This window comes from Seriola lalandi, unplaced genomic scaffold (genome assembly GCF_002814215.2).
Source record: "Seriola lalandi dorsalis isolate HSWRI2012SDOR001 ecotype SW California unplaced genomic scaffold, Sedor1 jcf7180002054703, whole genome shotgun sequence".
NCBI lineage: Eukaryota > Metazoa > Chordata > Actinopteri > Carangiformes > Carangidae > Seriola > Seriola lalandi.
In genome coordinates, this window is record NW_019525256.1 from 278214 (window position 1) to 296891 (window position 18678).

Here is an 18678-nt window from a genome sequence, read left to right on the forward strand (position 1 = left end):
GGAGTCACCACACAACCACCTGGGATGACAGGGATTTCCCCAACAGAGCTCAACACAAAAATGCACCGTCTCAGTTACTCACTTGATGCCATTGAAGTTGAGTATTGCTCTCATGTCCTCTGGCAGAGACATGGGGTCTGGCCACATAAAATTATCTGTGACAGGAACGATGTTCTTCTTACAAGCCAGGGCCGTGACTATCTCCTGCAAGATAAACAATAATTTCTTTGAGCCTATGAGCTACTAAATATGATGTCATGTAAACGCACAAATGACTAGAATCATTTGTAAAGTTAAAAAAATAAAATCATCTGAGCCCTCGTTTTTGTTTTGCTACTTCACTGTAAATTGAACAGCTCATGTTGGGAATATAGTGCGAACTGATGATTGGATTGATAAAATTGTACATGCACTTTTAATTCTTCAGGTATTCTGCAAAATGATGGATGGTGAAATTTTCAGACCTTGTTACAAGGACAGTACCACCCATTTTGCAAAGCTAAAAGTAGCTAGTGGTACATAACAGAGTGTATAATCTAGAGAGAAAGAGGTTATAGATCATATTGCAAGGTAAAAAAAGGAACACTAGGAATTTTTAAATCCCAAAATACTACCCAAAGACAAATCAATGTCATAAGGGCTTTTAAGCAAAAATGAGATATAATGAGACCTGACATTTCAACAGGCCCTCCAATTTGGAGAATGGAAAAGTTCTGACCTTATGCACCCAATCTTTCATGGCAGTGTCTCCCATGCACTTGTCCAGCGCGTTGGCTGACAGAACCAGGATGAAGTTACGCGCTCGCTGTACGCTCTGGATCAGTTTGTCCTCGAATTTACCGGCCTCCAGCTTCTCCACATCTATGAAGACGCTGTATCCTCGAACCTGCATGTGCACCTTCAGAAGGCTTGAAGAGGAAAAGGAAAGAAGAAAAGAAAAAGTGAAAAACTTTTACGTAAGGATGAATACAGACAGAATTTTTTATTTTACCCCAATACATGTGACTTCTGCTTGCTCCCTGGTTTTGAACAATTTTCTCTCTCTGAATGACCTCCTCTTTCACTAATCCTGTTTCAGTTCTTACCTAGCTAGCTGGGAGCCAGTAGTTCGACGGTAGCTTATGAAGACGTCGGGCCCTGCAGGTTGGGCATCTGTATGGCAGGGTTTTATAGGCCTGCGGCTAGCAGACAGTATCTTAGCTCTGTGGACTCCGTTGTCTATGCAGCAGTCATGCTGAAGCTGCTGATCGGTAATGTTCTGGACGCTGTTGCGATCCACTCCTGACTGGACCAGACCATAGGTGTACTGACGGAAACGAGGGTCCACCTCAACTAACCAGTCAGCAATGTTGTTTGGGTCACATGTGGAGTAGTTGGCATATGTTTTCAACACACGCAGATCTCTCAGAAACCTGGAGAGTTTAATTGAAACGGTGAATGAGACAGCGTTTGCTTTTGCTGAGATCCTTGAGTTGAAGAGTTTTTACCACTTGCCTTTTTCTGGTGAGGCTCGCAGTCATGCCCAGATCACTGCTCAGATCCTGGTCCGTGATGTTCAGCAGGAGGTCTCCATCCACCTGCAGCTCCTATATAATAAGATAAATAGAAATGTGACAGACCAACTCTTTAAGTGGGCTGTTGGAGAAATGAATGGGGAGATCTGTAGTCCCAGGATGTGATGATGACTCTTAGATATATACCCACCTGGAAACGGTCACAATAGGTACTGAAGCCCACTTGCTGCAGCCACCTCAGCACCTCACAGGTTTTCCAGTTGGGAACACATGACAGGATACGTTTTGGCACTTCCTCTCCCATCATGCTCAGCGCACGCTTGGCAAGGCCACAGGCTGTGCCATTACTGGAGTACATGGCGATTCGTTTTAGGCTCTGCACCGCTCCAATCTCTTGAAATATCTTGAAACAAAGTGGACAAAGTGAAACTCAGTGACATCAAAGCTACCAGACAGCGCTACCTATAGTTCTGAGCTCTATGGAAAGTGGACAGTGATTGTACCTTAGTGTTGCGCTGACGAGACTTGATGCTGGTCTCAACACAAAGGTAAAAGGTTGCAATGCACTTTCCCTCCAGTCTTGTGCCATCCAGTAATGGCAAGAGGTGCTGCAGATCAGATGCTGTCCTCCCCTGCATGCTGTCTGCACTGTCCAATAAACTGCGGGCAAAGTCATCCGGATCCAAAGATGCAATGAACGGCTCCACCAGCTCCAAGGTCCCAGATTTCACCACCTCCTTCTCAATTTCTCTGTTTGCAGCCAACACAGTCACAGCCAGGCATGCGTGGAAACGAATAAGTTCATCCTCTTTGGAAAAAGCCAGTGGGAAAAGCCACTCGGCTGCCTGTTTCTCAATCATCCATCGCTGGCAGTGGTGACCTCCATACATGGCACAGTTAGCTAGGGCCACAGCACAGTGTCGCAGCACAGTGGGATCTGTACCCCGGCACCAGAAGAGGAGGGCATCCAGGGCACCGTTAGTGATGAGGTGGATGGACGTCTCCTCAGTGTGTTTGAACATGTGCTCCAGGATCCCCGAGACGCTGCGAGCCAGCTGGGCATCTTCCTGCTGTCGGGTCAGGTTGAGGATGACCCCCAGACCCAGACGAGCTACATAATCTCTGTCAATAGAAATGTAAATATGATGAAGACAAAACTTGATTCATATAATCTCATAGGTAGAGCAACAGAAATTCATGTGATTATTAAAGAGAACAAAACAAGGAAAAACATATTTATACATATAGTTATAAATCAGATAGTGCAGAAACAATTAGTCAATGATCTGATTATCAAAATAACATTGACAATTCAAGATCGTTTGAATCATTTAGAGATTGGTTCAGAGTTTGTTTTGTTCATTCCTGTGCAAAGAAATAAAACAGCTGTCTAACTCACTCCCAACAGAAACTGATCATTTAAATATCCAAAAGGGTAACCTAATTTTCATTGCAGGGCTGTTGCAGTAGCTTATTACAGAGTTCAAGTGTTGTCCACCCTTGTTCACACTGTACCTGTTGTCTGAGATCAGTATCTGCTCCAGCAGTTTTGCAGACTCATAGGTGATCTCTACAGCAGGTGTTTGTTGGAGCTGAAGCAGCAGCTCCAGGCCTCCATCCAGCCGGATTCTGTTGCAGATCTCCTCGGCCACTTGACGGCCTACAGTCGGCAAAACCCATGCCTCCTCCACTAGCTGAAAGATCTCCGCGATGGCCCTGCGGGTCTCATCTGAATCAGAGGTTTCTTTGGCCGACTTCAGCCTCCTGATGGCGCAGCGCAGGGCGGGGAGTGAAGTGTCCAACACCGCCTGGACGTCGGCATTGATGCCCGGAGAGACTGCTCTGGGGTCGGATCCGGATCCGCTCCTCCCTCTCTGCAGTCGGCTCACATAATCCGGGACGGTGAGTCTCTCAGAGCTGAACATGATGGAGAAGTATCGATAGAGCCTCCACAGAAAGAGCGTCAGAGAAAAGAGCATCTACCGGCACAAACAAGTGTGATCAGCGTCTGCGGATGCGTGCTGGCCTTCAATTCTGCAGTGTGTTTGTTTACAAAGGCCTGGCTGCAATCCTGTCAGTTAGCCAACATTCAATCTGGTTGTCCGACTTGTAAACACAGCCGACTCCCACAGATGCATCGAGCAAGGCCTGAGATGTAAATCAAAAGTGACAGTTTTCACCACATTGCATCACCGCCCACTGTATGTCATCCCTGGCTGGAAGCCGACGAAGACTCATAAGCAGATCCTGGGCAGGTCAGAGGATGTTTACGCACAGTCATCCCTTCACAGCTGGTTTGTCTCTTTCATCCCAACGACCAACAGCTGATTCACTTCCAAAAAGTGGCCTTAAAAAAGCAAAATCTCAGCGCGCACACAGCCTCAAACTCAAAGGCTTGGAAGCAAATCCCAAAACAAAACTATTGTCTGTTTCTTCTCCTGCATTCAGAGGTTTTGCAGACAAAGAAGGTCTGTTGATCTCATGCAGTTGTTTTTCCTTCCACCGAATCCAACTGCTTGTTTCCGGCAAAAATATAAAATATGACACCGCTCCCCCAGCAGCAGCACCCTCCCTACCGCATCTTTAGGGTCAGTCTCCGCAGACCGTCAGGATGTTCAGGGGGCTGCACCGCCCACCAGCTCCGAATACTGCCGGTGATGCATAAGAAAAGAAGCACCCCCTCTCTCCTCCCTGCATCACAGCCGGCCAGAGCTCAGAGCATGCTCATCATGACCAGAGATGTGTGTGAACACCACCGCCCCCTGCTGGAAGAAATGGAGAAAAACCTCTGAGTTGCACCTTCTTTGTTTCCCAACATGTGTTGTGTACATGTGAAGAATGCAAGCCTGTATTATTATTTTTATTAAAAGGAGTTTAAATAAATATCACAAGGAATTACACTTGTACTACAAACTTACCTATGAGTTCGCTACTACAGACAATTTGAAGAATTTTGATAAATATGAAGAAATAAGATTTAGATTTTACGATTAAGATGTAGTATTTTAGTAATAAAAAGATATTCTGATATATGCATCAAATATGCCTCAAGTGCGTGAACATGAAGAAATTTATGCAAACTTTACCCACATATTTTGGTCATGTGAAATGTCGAAAATCAAATTGGATCCGTGTTAAATGGGGAAAAAGGTGTGGTGCATCCTGAAAGAATGGATAAAAATGAGAAATATTTAGAATATTGAGAATAAAGTGATTATTATAAATTTGAGGTAAAAGCAAAGCCCAAATGTGGACAAATGGAAAGATCAAATCTCGCAAATTTGGCAATGTTGACCTGCATAAAGTGAAATCACTGAGGCAATGGGCATCATATGTATGATGTATTAATGCAAATACTGGGCTTTACTGCATTAACACTTTTTTTTTTTTTTTTAAACATTTTATTTTTGTAGTTCGACTCAATCATATAATTAGTTTGCACTCTTACTGTTACGTGGCTTGATATTACTTGTATAGTGGTGGTCATACTGGTTTCCATGTAATGTGAACACTGTGGGTGTGCGGTCAGGCACAATGAGACACCAGGAGAAGTAGCAGTTCAATTCCAACCATTACAGGTTTATTTGCAGTCTTTCGAGGTTATTTGGACAGGGAACAGGTAACTGGACAACAATTGTTGCTGGTTTTATCTCTAAACAGAAAATATAAATCATGAATTAACTCAATTAAAAATATATAAACTCAGAGAGTCATGATATAAAGCAACTACTAACATAACTTGAACATAACTAATAACCATATACTACAGGGTTTAAACAACAAAGGAACTCACATCACACTCAGTCATGCAACTATGACCAGAGGAGCCCAGGGTTCTGCTGCAGGTAGACAAAGGATCTTGCACCTGAAGTCAATCCTTCTTAACCTCTGATTCCTCCAGCCCCTCCTCCTTCCTGTTCCTCCTGAGGCAGCTCCTCCTCTAAACCTGCTCTTCACAACACGTACAACCGTTAAAACATGGTGAATTTGGGTTATGAACCCAGAAAGGATATTATTCATAAAGTAAATGTATGACAATAAAGCATAGAAAAGATTCTTTTGCTGAAACTACTTAAGTAAAAGCACTAAATATTAGCTGTAGCTACATTAGAGGACACGGGAGTAATATCCTCTGTACTTTTAAAGAAGTATTTAAGTAAGTATGAAAGTAACACATTTTGCAGTAAAAGTACAAAAGTAGAGTGGTCAGAGGTCAACAGATAATCACATGGTCGATCGATCTCTTTCTTGCTGTGTGTCTCTGTTTATGTGAGGTTTGCAATAAAGTTCAAGTAAACAAGTGAGTGGGGTGACTGACACATGTTTTCAATGATTGGGAGCACACGGTCCTTCATTACATTCTCATTCTGTCCTCTCACACAGCAGAGGCAACATGAGGCTGCGGGCTGTCCTGCTGCTGGCTCTGCTCACTGAGACTTTCGCTGCAGATGGTAAGTACAGCATTTAAAAAATCACTTTTAAAGGTCACAGAGTGTTTGTTGTCAGAAAATGAAGGAGTATTGCTGATTGTTAATCCATCAGTTTAGCTTTATAATGTTACAGTTCGACTTGATAATGTGTCTAAGTCCCAAATGCATTATGTCCTGATTTAACTGTACATATTAACACATGGCCAGAACACACAGAGTATGTGTGTGTTTTGGACACGTGTATCTCATTCAGAGTATATTTCTTTCATTAACGACAAGTACATGTTGATTGGATAAAATAATTAACATTAACAACATATTTATTTAATTACATTCTTCATTTGTTCAACCTTGAGACCACAGTGTGATCCAATCAGAGGTACTAACTTTGTTTGCCCTGTATACATGAATACATATATATTTGTTTATTACAGTCAGGACTGCTACTAATAATCACATTAATTAATAGTTAATCTAATGATTATTGCAATTAACCAATTGAACCTTTATCACATAAAATGCCAGAAAATAGTGAAAAATGTCCCTCACAAAAAGCCAGAACACAAAGTAATGTCTTCAAATATCTGGTTTTGTCTGACCAGCAGTCAATCAAGCCATTGTCAGAATATTTGTTGTCTGTTGATCAGTTAGCTATTTGTTTCAGCACCAATTACAATTATTACAAATACATAACAGGGTGAGATGAGTAGGCATTAAATCTACAGAGAAAAATACTGTTAATGATAAAGAACAACACATCCCATGAGCTATAATCAAATCAAATCCAATTTAATTTAATTATCCAAATGAAGAAGATCATTAAGTCAGTACAAAAATACATCAAATAGAGACAATCCACTTTCTTTAACTCTGTCATCTTAAGAGTCCTGTATGGGTCGCTGTGAGAATGGCTTTGACTCTCAGAGGAGCTGCCAGTGTGACTCGATGTGCAAGTATTACAAGAGCTGCTGCTCTGATTTTGAGGCCACCTGTGGCATGACGAGTAAGAAACCTCTGCGCTCATCTGTTGAAAATACAGTCATCAGTCAAAATGGTGCAGCGAAGGATGGCTATTGATATCACATCTATCCCCCTCCAGCTCGTGGAGACACTTTTGTGTTGGCAGAGGATGATGATGATGAGGTGCTTGAAGGTCCCACTCTATCCCCTCAACGTTCAGCACAGTCTCTTACCCCTGTGGTTCCTCAGCTGACGCCCACACTGGAGTCCATCTCAGATTTCGGTCGCAGACCACAGCAAGGTCCAGAAACCACACTTGAAATGGCCAAACCCCAACGACTGACGGACACCATATTTCAGATAGTCCCTGTTAGACAGATGCCACCCATTTCACACACAGTTCCCCTTGCACAGAGCGTCCCCTTCACAACTGAACCGCCTGAGATTGACACAGCAGCTGAGACAACCACTGTTCCCGTCACAACAGCCACCACTGAAGCTCCCGACCCAGACGCTGAGGTCTGCAGTGGGAGGCCTTTTGACTCTTTTATGCAGCTTAAAAATGGCTCTATATACGCCTTCAGAGGTGAGTGACTGACAATGTAACCATCTAATAATAAAGTGGAGTAATCTGTCTTTTGATAATGAGCAAAACTTCGAGGTTTAATTGTGAGTCTGCCTTTTGCCGCAGAGGAACTATACTGAGGTATGTGATTTTTCTGTTTTGGGGAAACATGGTCATGAACTTGTGTTTTTAGGGGAGTACTTCTTTGAACTGGGCCAGAAGTCGGTCGTTCCTGGTTATCCAAAGCTCATTAAGGACGTGTGGGGCATCGACGGGCCAATTGATGCTGCTTTCACCCGTGTCAACTGTCAAGGGAAGACCTACATCTTCAAGGTGGGGGACGCAGAAAATTATCAATATAAGCAGTCAACAGTATGTCAGACCACGGCTGTGATAGAAAAAAAAAATTAATATTGAAAGCAATCAAAACTTTCAACAGGGAAACAAGTACTGGAGGTTTGATAATGGCGAACTGGATGATGACTATCCTCGTGATATCAGCGTGGGCTTTGACAAAATTCCTGATCACGTGGATGCAGTGTTTGCTCTCCCTGCCCCTGGTCACCATGGAAAAGAGAGAGTCTATTTTTTCAAAGGTGCAGCCAGATATGACACAATAAATTCAGATACTTCCATGAAATATTTGGTGTATTGAACATGTGATAATATGGAAAATACTCATCTAGTACTCAACCATAAAGTTGTTTAAATGTCTTCAAAGATTTTCATTTGGCATCTTGTTGGTTTCTCCAGGGGATCAGTACTATTTGTATGAGTTTTTGCACCAGCCGTCTCATGAGGAGTGTATCACCATGTCTGAGAGGTCTCCACCCACACTATTCAGGCACTACACAGACGTATACTACAACAACTATGAAAATTTTTTCAGAGAGCTGTTCTCCGACTGTGAGTTGTGCTGTTATCAATCACTTGTACTTGTTTGGCATGGAGGCAGGTGTTGTCATGTTTACAGCTTAATGTTTTTCTAACCTTCTTCAGTGCCTCAGCATCATGACAAACACCACTTCATTAACAAAGACTGGAAGGGCCTCAAGTCTCCAGTGGACGCTGCCATGGCGGGCAGAATCTACGTCACACCCTGGAGGTCGTTTCCACGTCGCAATGACTATGTGCCTGATCAGCAGTCGGATCAACAGCAAGGCCAGCAGTGGAACCAGCAGTATGGACAGCAGTGGGGTCGGAGGAGGCAAAGCCGCTCACCCTTCTGGGGTTCCATAGCTGAGCGGGGGATCAACATGGGTCAGGGCTTTGCAGAAAGGGGGATGGAAATGGGTTTGAGGATGGCAGAGAGGAGGATGGAGATGGAGGAGAGGCTCGGACGAGACTGGGACAGAGTGTGGGATCAAGACTGGGACCAGGACAGAAGGAGAGATCGATACCGCCAGAACAACAGAGGCAACTACGACTCCAGAGATGACAGGGCGTTCTGGGAAAGGCGAAGGGGTCTTCCCATTCAGAGCGTCTACTTCTTCAAAGGAGGTAACACAGCAGGGACAGGTTCATTAGCAGAGAATTTCAGATTGAGTATGGTCGGGGAAAGCATTTTAACACACTATGGATGGTCCAAATGGAGTCATCACCACATCCTTGCATTGATGTCCAGTGCACACAAAACAAAACTGAGATCAAAAAAATTTACAGAAAAAAGAATTTACAGTAAGTGTTCAAAATGTCAAAAAAAAATCAGAACAAGAGTTAAAAACCTAAATATATTTAGTTTGCAATGGCATAGAACTGATAAAAGCATCAAAATCTTACATTTGAGAACCAGCAACCTGCAAGATTTCAGCTGTCTTTGTTTGATAAATCACTTTGTAGGAACAGGATATGAGTAATAAGCTGGCAACAACATATCCCCATATTTGCTACTGGCCTATCAAAGCCTCATGGGACCTTAAATCAAATCAAATCCAATTTAACTTTATTAGATAAATGAGGATATTCATTTGGTCAGAGGTAAATAAAACAGTGATGAAATCCATGAAAGGAGTGATACCAATGAAAAGCTGTACAACGTCTCTCAAGGTGTTGCGACCAGTGTGCTCTCCCTGCATACCTGCTGCACCTCTCCTGCCCTCTCTGATCACACACACACAATCCCTCACACACAAAGTCCTGCACTTCTGACCAAAAAATGTAAAAGAGATACAAAGTAAATAAATGTACACTCCGTAGTGGTTGAATAGCCACAAAATAATCAGTGTGTTACCTATGTGTATGTTCTAAGGGTGAGTTGGTCAAACCAGTAGAATGTATCCATTTAACCCCAAGAACATGCTTCAGCTTTTTCACACGAACTGATGAAAGAAAACCTCTGTGAGTTGACTTCCAGATGTAGACAGCAGCTGGCAGAGGGGGCAGGAGCTCAGTAATTTTATCAAACTTTCCCCAGCTCTGTCTCGCAACACAAGGCTTATTATAACTAGTTTCACATGTTGTCTATCAGTCCACATGACAGGATGCTATAAATAACTGCGGTTCCCTTTTACGCTCACTTTTAATGTATTTCTGTGCTAACATACAGTACTGGTCTGATTTCTAAATTACCAAACACAAAACTAATAAATTAGTGTTTTGATGAATGCTGACAGTAATGACAACTCCAGAATATTATTGGTTACGTTTACTGACTGAGACCAAGTTTTGATTTTCACAATGACATGCCCAGCAGCACATCCACAGTTTGCTCAAATAAAACATTACAAAAACAACAACATTAATACTTTAACTTTAGACCAAATGAATGACTTTGTTGTTTTATGTGTTTTCTAGATAAATACTACAGAGTGGACCTCAGCACCAAGCGAGTTGACCCTGCCATGCCTCCATATCCCAGATCCATTGCCAAGTACTGGCTTGGCTGCTCAGACAGCGGTGGAGCAGAGAGGAAGTAGTCTCAAATATTTTAGGTATTTTAATATCATCATTTGGACTAAATTTGTGTATAACATGATTCATTTTCACTCTAACAGGCCGTGTTGGCTGCAAAAAGTGTGTCAAACATGTTCAGTGTAACACACAGCTGCTGATCAACTTTAGCAAATATTGGAGATCAGTGAAAGTCCACACGTTGCTCGTGTTGGTTAAAGTTCAACTGGTTAGTTTTTCTGAACTCTGCAGTTATCTAACATCAGATGGCCTACTTTATTAAACACAACTGTTTTTTTTTTAATGTTTGCACCAGTTATAAGGTTTTATGTTTTATGCATTCACAGCTTGTCATTTCTTAGTTCCAGTGTCATAATAATTGAGCAGTTTGTTACATTACATCCATTCAAAGGCAGGAAATCGTTTTGTTTTCTAAGTCATGTATCTACAGAATTCAAATTCTTTATTTTCTCATTATTAATTGTGCACATATATACAGTGATGTGAAAATATAACACACTCAGAGCATGATAGAAAGGGTCATACAATCTTGACTACACAGATTTTTCTTTGAGTAAAAGCAAGAAAAAGTCCTAAATTGCAGCCAAATTGCAGCATCATGTGACTGTCACTTCAGAGGTCAGGGTACAGTGGCAGTAGGATTCATATTCGAGGACACTTTAACATTAGGTTGTAGACACAAAATATTTTTACAATTCCATTTTTCTGTCATCTACTGATTGGTACAACAGGGCAAAATGTTATACTATGATAGACTGACAGGGCGACCCAATTAAATTTTAGGGGCGTAAAAGAGATGTCCACAGGATGCACTGTGTACTGATTCAGAGCGAGTCACATATTCACAGTGTGTTACAGTCTGTTCTTAGTTGTGTTTTCATGCATGAATAAAAAAACATCATCACAGCAGCAAATCTTATTCTCGTGTTTAAAACATATTTGTGCTGAATTAACAACACAGTTCATCATACTGCGAACAGATGTGTCTTCACAGCTGTAATATTTGTGTCATTTGTTCTTGTCCTCCTGGTACAACCCAGAGGTTCATACAGTACGTGCTTGAATTTCATAAAAAACTTTCTCAACTCTCCAGTCTTTTTGTCTGTTTATTCCTACTGACTCAAGAAGCAGGCAAAGACCCGGTTATTACAGTACTTGTATTGTACGTATACACTTAACATAGCATGCATCACTGTATAAAATAAAAACGCTTATTATCACTCAATTGTCCCAATACTCGTGTTAATATGAAACTGGAGGTAATGAATGCAATGAGTGGTGTTCTTAGGAGAAATTAGCCAAATACCAGACCCGACATTATGTAATCTATATTCCTTAGAGTTCAGGCTAAAGGACCATGTAATTATGTGATCACACATGTTGCATAAATATCAATCTGTAAGTTGTACTTTTACATAACTGTTAACAATAACACCGTAACTTAAGAATTCATGGTCTCTTAAATCAAAGAGAGTTTGTGTCTGTAACAGTGATAACCTCAGAGGAATAAATATGCATCTGTATTAAGATCAGACCTGCTGATGACGTGGTTAGTCAGAGGTTACGAGTGGTTAATCATGACATTTTCATAGCAGGGTTCATCACTCACACTGACCATTGCTCCTTCGTTGGCAATGACCTCTGTGAGACTTGCAGCATCTCCTGCTGGCCCCACGGTCAGGTAGTTGCTCTCAGTTTGTCCTTTGCTGGAGTCCGGCCTCGAGTTACCCTCAGCCCTCAGCTCTGACCCTGAGTCAGCTGAAGCCACCTCTGGCACGCTCTTCAAAATGGACGACAGTGGCCGTTTGGGAGTGCCGCCCTCTGATGGTGGAGTGTCATTAGCACCTGCTGTGTCAGAGGAGTTGTGGGAAGCATGCTTCCTCCTGATGGGCTTACATATGCCAACTTCCCCTCCAGATGGCCCTCCCTGCTCCCATACAGTCGCCCGAGCTCCAAGCTTTCTCCTGGGTGGTTTGGTAATCCCTTCACCTCCCTTGGATTTGGATTTGCCAGACTCCTGATCTCTTTGTCTCTGGAGGCTGCCGAGTCTTCGCAGCATGGCCTGAACGGGGCCTTCGGAACTGGTCTCTGATACGGGTCTACCCGCCTTCCCCACTGTCACATACACTGTGGTCACCTTATTTGAGACCCCCACCTGAGCATCAGAGCCTGATGTTGATATCTGGGTCCCTTTATGTGCAGCTGTGTTGGACATAGTCCGTCTTCTTCCTGATGTCCCTGGGACCTGCAAGGTGGCTCTGGATGAGTTTCTGTCTACTTCCTGGCCCCCTGCCTCACAGTTTGACTCCTGGTTGTCTGTCGCCTGCACATCCACTTCCTCTTCCCTCTCCTCACCCTCAGCTGCATCCTCATCCCCAGGCTTAGCTACACTTCCCTGACTTTGGAGAGCAGAGAGCATCAAAACCCCCCAGCTGGATTTGGGTTTGTTGCGAGGGACAGCGCCAGGGTCCTGAGCAGAGCCACGCCTCTCCTTGGGGCTGAAGCGAGTGCCTTCTGCAAAAGACACAGAGGGCCGCTTGGACTTAGCGATGCTGGAGGTGCGAGGTATGTTGAAGGGTGAGGTGATGTCCTCGCTGCTGAAGCCAGATGGATCTAAGAACATGTTACACTTTGAGCTCATCTCCTGGAACTCACCGCCTGCCACTGCTGGGATGTCTATTAAAGAGATGGACAGATGTAGACGACAAGGAGCCAAGGACATAAATGGGAAGTTTAAAGAAAGAATTTCGAGGCCAGTTTTGCAGTGGGTGGCAGTTCTGCTTATAACCAAAAGAGGGCAATGTAAAGTTTGGTGAAAAGTATCCCTGCACCTACCTTCTCTTGGAGGGACACAGTAGAGCGCTTCTCCCTCCTCCTCATCACTGTCAAAGGATGACCCCTCAGTCACCCAGCCAGAGGACGGAGGCTCGATGAAGCTGTGGTTGAAGGTCAGCTCTGGGTCATGGTGAGATACTGTGTTGTTGGCATAAAAAAATAGATTAAATAATATAAGATTCACCTGCATTAATAATGAAAGCAATCTCCACTTTAAATATTTCACCAATCAAAAACACAAAGGTGGGGATATTTTTGAATTAAAAAAGGAAACATTTCATAACAAAATATCTTGTTTAATTCCCAAGAGGCTGTATAACAGTAATATAAAGTTATGTAATTGGTTGAACAAAGTGATTAAATGTTGACATTTCACATCACTATGCCCTTCAGCAAGTTATGTCATTATTACGGTGTCAGGTCATAATTCGTGCACTCATTTCTCTGCAGAGAGTGAAGAAAATAACTGTGTCCACCTTCCCTGCATGAACACACTTTTCATGAGACTACTTAGTTCATTGTGATTTACAGCATGGTCTATCATGTGCTGTACTCTGCTGTCCTTACCAGTGACACGAGGCAGACCAGAGGACCAATTAGAGATACAGGGGAGGGCAGCGCTAATGTTTGCCAGGACACTGTAGACGTGATATTTCATCCGAACGGCCAAACCTCCATCAGCCACAGCCGCCCTAGGAGAAAGAAGGTTTATATAGTTTCACAGCATCGCACAGTGCAATAGTTGAGTTTGTGTTGATTATACAGTTGAACCACACAATTAGAAATCTTTAGAAATATGATCCATTCTTAAACTTTTTATCAGACAGAAACCATTCAAAATAACATAATGTTAAGCCTATTCTATGTAGAGTACCTACATGCTTCTAGACAACATAAGTGCTTTATTAATTGTATTGATCCTCTCAACTCCTGAATGTGTTTTGTACTGTCATCTGGTCTGTATGGTTGACCTTGCTGTACTTGTATTTTTGTGAGCGACGGGATATTGTTATTGACCAAGCCTGTCCAAGTGACCTCTGATGAATTTCCACAAGCTTGTGGTCTCACTGGGCACTTGGGCACAGTGGCAATTACTGGAAATACATCACACAGGTAGGCACTTGACTACTTGTAAAATATATAATAAAGTGTGGGCACTGGGATGGACCCAAAGGTAAGCGAAGTACAAACCTGTCTTTGCCATCAACGGGGGCTCCTCCACAACACAAACAGCAGCAGAGGACAGCTAACAGAACCAGGAGCAAAGGGACCAGCACACCTGCTAGTACAGCACTTCTGCCACCTGATAAAAACACACAAACACAAACACATCATGGATGTATGGATAGATGTATGGATGTATGGATGTATGGATGGATGGATAGATGTATGGATGTATGGATGATGGATGGATGTATGGATAGATGTATGGATGTATGGATGGATGGATGGATGGATAGATGTATGGATGTATGGATGTATGGATTTATGGATGTATGGATGTATGTATGGATGGATGGATGGATGGATGGACGGATGGACGTACTTACTGTTGGGGCAGACTCCAGTGACTGGGTGGCAGCCGACCCCATCACCACAGTCACAGACAGAGGAACAGTTGAGGCCGAACTGCAGGGCGGGGCAGCTGCTATTACAGCTGGAAAAAAAAGAGAGTCATGTAATTAAACCACCAAACAAAAAATCCCTTTGTATGAATTCTGAATCATGAACTATTTTAGAACTCAAAATAAAAATACAGTATACTGTAATGACTTATAAACATTGCAGCCTCATGGAGAAGAAAATTAAAGGGACCAGGACAGAGTTTCTGCATGTTTTAACGTGCTAACCTCAAATTTCATATATTTAACATAATGATGCTATGATTTATTTGTTTAAATTATACGATTGGTTGGTACCCTTGGTTTGAAATCTCCCCTTGTTCAGGTTTAACAAACTAAAACAAACTCAATTAAACATATCATGTTTGCTTATTTTTTGTCCTCTAGGTTTGACTTAATGAACCAGTCCATGCTCCCAATGCAACTGCATTACTACGAGACAGTAATGTGACCCAAGAAAAAGCAGCCATATAAATTGAATTATAGTGAGCAACGGGTTAAATAATGCACAAATATTCTGTATGCATCAATGAGTGGTCACACAGCCTAGACTGTACTACCTTACAAAGGCAGGCAACTACAGAAACAGTGAAGTTGAGTAATAACTTGAGTTCACAGGGGCTCCACGGGGGACTGTTCTGGCTCCGTTCCTGTTCACCCTGTATACTCTGAGTCCTGCCACATCCAGAAATTCTCGGATAACACAGCTATTGAGGCGCGTATCAGGAACGGGCAGGAAGAGGAGTACAGGGATCTGACAAGTTTAAAGTCTCGGGCCTCTTCTGTGTAACAGTTATATAAATTGAAAAACCTCGACTTCATGCTTTTTTAGATGATTATCATATCAGACAATCTATGTCTGGACAATGTAAAAGGCATTTAAGCTTGGCTAGTTACCTTCAGCTTTTAGCTGGACTGGTTTACTGTTACATTTCGCTACTACCTTATTTATGTGATGTAACAAACTCAAAACAGGCACAACTGAAAAAATCAAAACACAGTATGAAAGAGTTTCATCTTAGTTTCTCTTGTTTGTGGAGGAACAAGAATAATACTATCACGTGTGTTGTGGATGGTAAAATCATTTGTGTGCGTGTGTGTGTATTCAGTAACTCTTCCAGCCAAACTCACCTCTCTCCCTGAAAGCCTGGCTGACAGACACATCTTCCTGTCACATGATGGCAGTTACCATGGAAACAAGCGCTACACAGGAAGCTGCAACCATCTCCGAACGTCCTGTCGGAGCAGGCCTCCTCACACCTGGGCGACAGGGAGCAATGACCAAGGACACAAATAATGAGGACTTCAATTTCTCATCCTAAACCTCAGCTTATTTCCCCTCTTTGGTAGAAGAGAAAACTTAATTGTTGCCAGTATGAAATGCTGACAGTCTGAAATGATGACATGAAAAATCCACCAAAGATCCTGTAACCTTCAGTGCAATTTATGTACAGTGTGTTCAAACATTTTCACACATGCATCCAACATGTGTGCACACCTGGGTCCAGTCCATCCAGGGTCACACATCAAACATTTCCCAGTTTTTGGTTCACAGGGTTCATTGTTCCTACAATGTGGACATTTCTCCTGGCAGCCATCACCGTAATAACCAGACGGGCATGGGAGGTCACACTGTGTACCGTTCCAGCCGGGTTCACAGGCGGCACAGGCACCATCCGTGGCAGAGCAAAGCTGGTTGTCTTTACAGTAACCACAACTAAGGACGGGAGATAAAATCAGGAGAGCCAGTCAGAGTTTATCATGGTAAATAAAATGTCCTGCAAGCTCAGCGTGGAAACCCACAGGTGTAAATGTATTGTATATTTTACCTCCACACACCTACCTCATTTTACACCCACTGCCATACTTCCCAGATTCACAGGGCTGGTTACAGAACATACCCTTGTACCCCAGGTGGCATAGGCACTCCCCGTTAGCTGGGTCACAGGTGCTGTGTTTGTGCTCACAGTTACATTTGCGTTCACAACCGGGACCCCACCAGCCTGCCTCGCACTCACACACACCAGTCCGCTGGTTACATGCCGACATGTGGCAGTTGCAAGCGCCGGAACACCTCAACCCCCAGTGCCCTCTTTGACACTGACATCGGCCTGTTAGCTGGTCACAGCTGGGGCCCACAGAGCCCACACTGAAGCATTGGCATGGCTTAAAGCAGGTTAGTGACCACCAGCCTGCATCGCAGGTGCAATTTCCGTGGACAGGGTGGCAGTGGCCATGGCGGGCGCACTTGCAGGCATATTGGCACAGTGGACCCCAGCGGTTGGGGTTGCAGGTGCATTCACCGGTGACAGGGTGACACCGGCCGTGTGGGTGGCACCGACACACTTGGCGACAGTCTGAAGCCCAGAACTCAGGAGGACAGCCTGATAACAACCAAACGCAGAGCATACATGTCATACAGTCTAACTAACTACATTTACACAAGTACTGTACTTTAGTACAATTTTGAGGTACTTGTACTTTATTTGAGTATTGTTGAAGGACACAGTGGCTCCCAGTCTTTTTGGCTAGTGATCCCTCACAAAAAGCATTGTCTAATTCGGGTGAAATATTTTCATATCTGTTGTGTTCTGTTGTCCATTGTAACTCACGTGTTTTGCAGTGAGCTCCGTAGTAGCCAGGTGGGCAGCGACACACTCCAGGATACACACAGACCTCATCCTTTAGGCAGGCCTGCTCGCCCTCACACACCGCTACACACATACACATACGGCATACAAGTGAATGACAAAATTATGAAAATAAAAACAATATGGAGGCAGTAAAAGCATAATTTCTACAGACTGCTGTCCATTTGAATAGTTAAACTCACGGATAGAGCACTCTTTTCCCTCTTGACGCCATCCAATGCAACAGACAAGGGTGGAGGGGTCGCTGATGTACAGAAAATAATCAAATCAGTTTGACAAATATGAAACCTATCTACTGTGGTGTCTAATGAGGAAAAATATCTAAAAAACAATAGCCAGCACAGTCCTATAGTCCCGAGGAAGGTGGAACTCCTTATGGCACTGAAATCTGTCACAGGAACAGTATTAATATCCTGATTTTCAAAATCTTTTGGTCACAAGTTTCTGTAACCAACTGGTTCCTGCTGTTATCTTTTAACCAAACAGTCAAAAGCCAACAGGTGTGAGTGAAGGTGAAGTTTAAGTGTACCTGATGCTATGGCAGACATTCTTCCCAGCAGGATCCAGTGCGTGTGAGGAGGACAACAAGCAGCGAAGCAGAACGCTCAGAGTGCTGAGGAGAAACTTCATCTCCACACCAGTCCAAAACTAAAACCTGGGGCCGAATATCTTTGTCTCACGTCTTTATGTCCAATCTATTCCCGATTTCTTTCCTATCAACTTTTTCTCCTTCCAGTCAGAGGGCAGCAGAATGAAATGCAGTATCTCTCTTTCTACCCTCCACCCTTCCCTCCTTCCCTTTTTCTCTCTCTCTTGCTTTCTCTCCTGTGAGTCGTCTTGTGGCTCCAGTACAGCCAGAGAGGTCGAAACCCCGGGGTTTCCTCTTCTCATTTCCTGGGGAAGTCAGAGCCACTTCCTTCTATTCAGGCAGACACAGAGCTTTTTAAAGATGGTCGAACACTAACACACAAAACTCGCCGCACACACTGGCAGGGCATACAAACACTCAGCCCTGATGTTCCCCTTTTTCCCGGAATCTATTGTTGAGTCTTCCAGGAAATGATGAAGAAAGCCTTCGTCCACCTTATAAGTCAAGAAAGTCAGTACAAAGATGATTACATGATCACTTTGAGCTCCTGTAAAAAAAATATTATGTATCATGGAGGAGAAAAGCACAGAGACTAGTTTTTC

The 18678-nt window shown here is 43.3% G+C and overlaps 3 protein-coding genes across 3 annotated transcripts; 1 reads left to right on the forward strand and 2 right to left on the reverse strand.

The window, feature by feature from the left end:
* Positions 1-78: 78 nt before the first annotated feature.
* sarm1 (sterile alpha and TIR motif containing 1) lies at positions 79-4242 on the reverse strand. Its single transcript, XM_023424053.2, has 7 exons — positions 3030-4242; positions 2018-2636; positions 1705-1917; positions 1495-1586; positions 1086-1412; positions 719-908; positions 79-204 (listed from the first exon to the last, which is right to left on the reverse strand). Exons 1-7 carry the CDS (start codon positions 3491-3493, stop codon positions 79-81), a joined length of 2031 nt encoding a protein of 676 aa, XP_023279821.1. The 5' UTR covers positions 3494-4242.
* A 1564-nt stretch (positions 4243-5806) lies between these two features.
* Positions 5807-11467, forward strand: vtna (vitronectin a). Its single transcript, XM_023424086.2, has 8 exons — positions 5807-5965; positions 6828-6947; positions 7044-7490; positions 7663-7802; positions 7909-8065; positions 8223-8375; positions 8469-8969; positions 10263-11467. Exons 1-8 carry the CDS (start codon positions 5908-5910, stop codon positions 10382-10384), a joined length of 1698 nt encoding a protein of 565 aa, XP_023279854.1. The 5' UTR covers positions 5807-5907; the 3' UTR covers positions 10385-11467.
* On the reverse strand, positions 10690-18370 carry scarf1 (scavenger receptor class F, member 1). Its single transcript, XM_023424085.2, has 11 exons — positions 18017-18370; positions 17670-17731; positions 17449-17550; positions 16680-17220; positions 16335-16553; positions 15968-16096; positions 14765-14871; positions 14406-14517; positions 13782-13906; positions 13215-13352; positions 10690-13055 (listed from the first exon to the last, which is right to left on the reverse strand). The coding sequence occupies exons 1-11, from the start codon at positions 18115-18117 to the stop codon at positions 11941-11943; spliced, it is 2751 nt and encodes a 916-aa protein (XP_023279853.1). The 5' UTR covers positions 18118-18370; the 3' UTR covers positions 10690-11940.
* Positions 18371-18678: the final 308 nt, after the last annotated feature.

What these genes read in the sequence shown, in the direction of transcription:
- scarf1 (XM_023424085.2), bottom strand. Translation starts at nt 18,117, where the DNA reads ATGAAGTTTCTCCTCAGCACTCTGAGCGTTCTGCTTCGCTGCTTGTTG. An exon ending in CACTGGAGTCTGCCCCAACA is followed by an intron (nt 14,518 to 14,764) that starts GTAAGTACGTCC and finishes TGTTTTTATCAG; the next exon opens with GTGGCAGAAGTGCTGTACTA. An exon ending in CCCGTTGATGGCAAAGACAG is followed by an intron (nt 13,907 to 14,405) that starts GTTTGTACTTCG and finishes TCTTTCTCCTAG; the next exon opens with GGCGGCTGTGGCTGATGGAG.
- vtna (XM_023424086.2), top strand. Translation starts at nt 5,908, where the DNA reads ATGAGGCTGCGGGCTGTCCTGCTGCTGGCTCTGCTCACTGAGACTTTC. An exon ending in GAGAGTCTATTTTTTCAAAG is followed by an intron (nt 8,066 to 8,222) that starts GTGCAGCCAGAT and finishes TGGTTTCTCCAG; the next exon opens with GGGATCAGTACTATTTGTAT. An exon ending in CGTCTACTTCTTCAAAGGAG is followed by an intron (nt 8,970 to 10,262) that starts GTAACACAGCAG and finishes TGTGTTTTCTAG; the next exon opens with ATAAATACTACAGAGTGGAC.
- sarm1 (XM_023424053.2), bottom strand. Translation starts at nt 3,493, where the DNA reads ATGCTCTTTTCTCTGACGCTCTTTCTGTGGAGGCTCTATCGATACTTC. An exon ending in ATACTGATCTCAGACAACAG is followed by an intron (nt 2,637 to 3,029) that starts GTACAGTGTGAA and finishes TTCTATTGACAG; the next exon opens with AGATTATGTAGCTCGTCTGG. An exon ending in CCTATTGTGACCGTTTCCAG is followed by an intron (nt 1,587 to 1,704) that starts GTGGGTATATAT and finishes CTTATTATATAG; the next exon opens with GAGCTGCAGGTGGATGGAGA.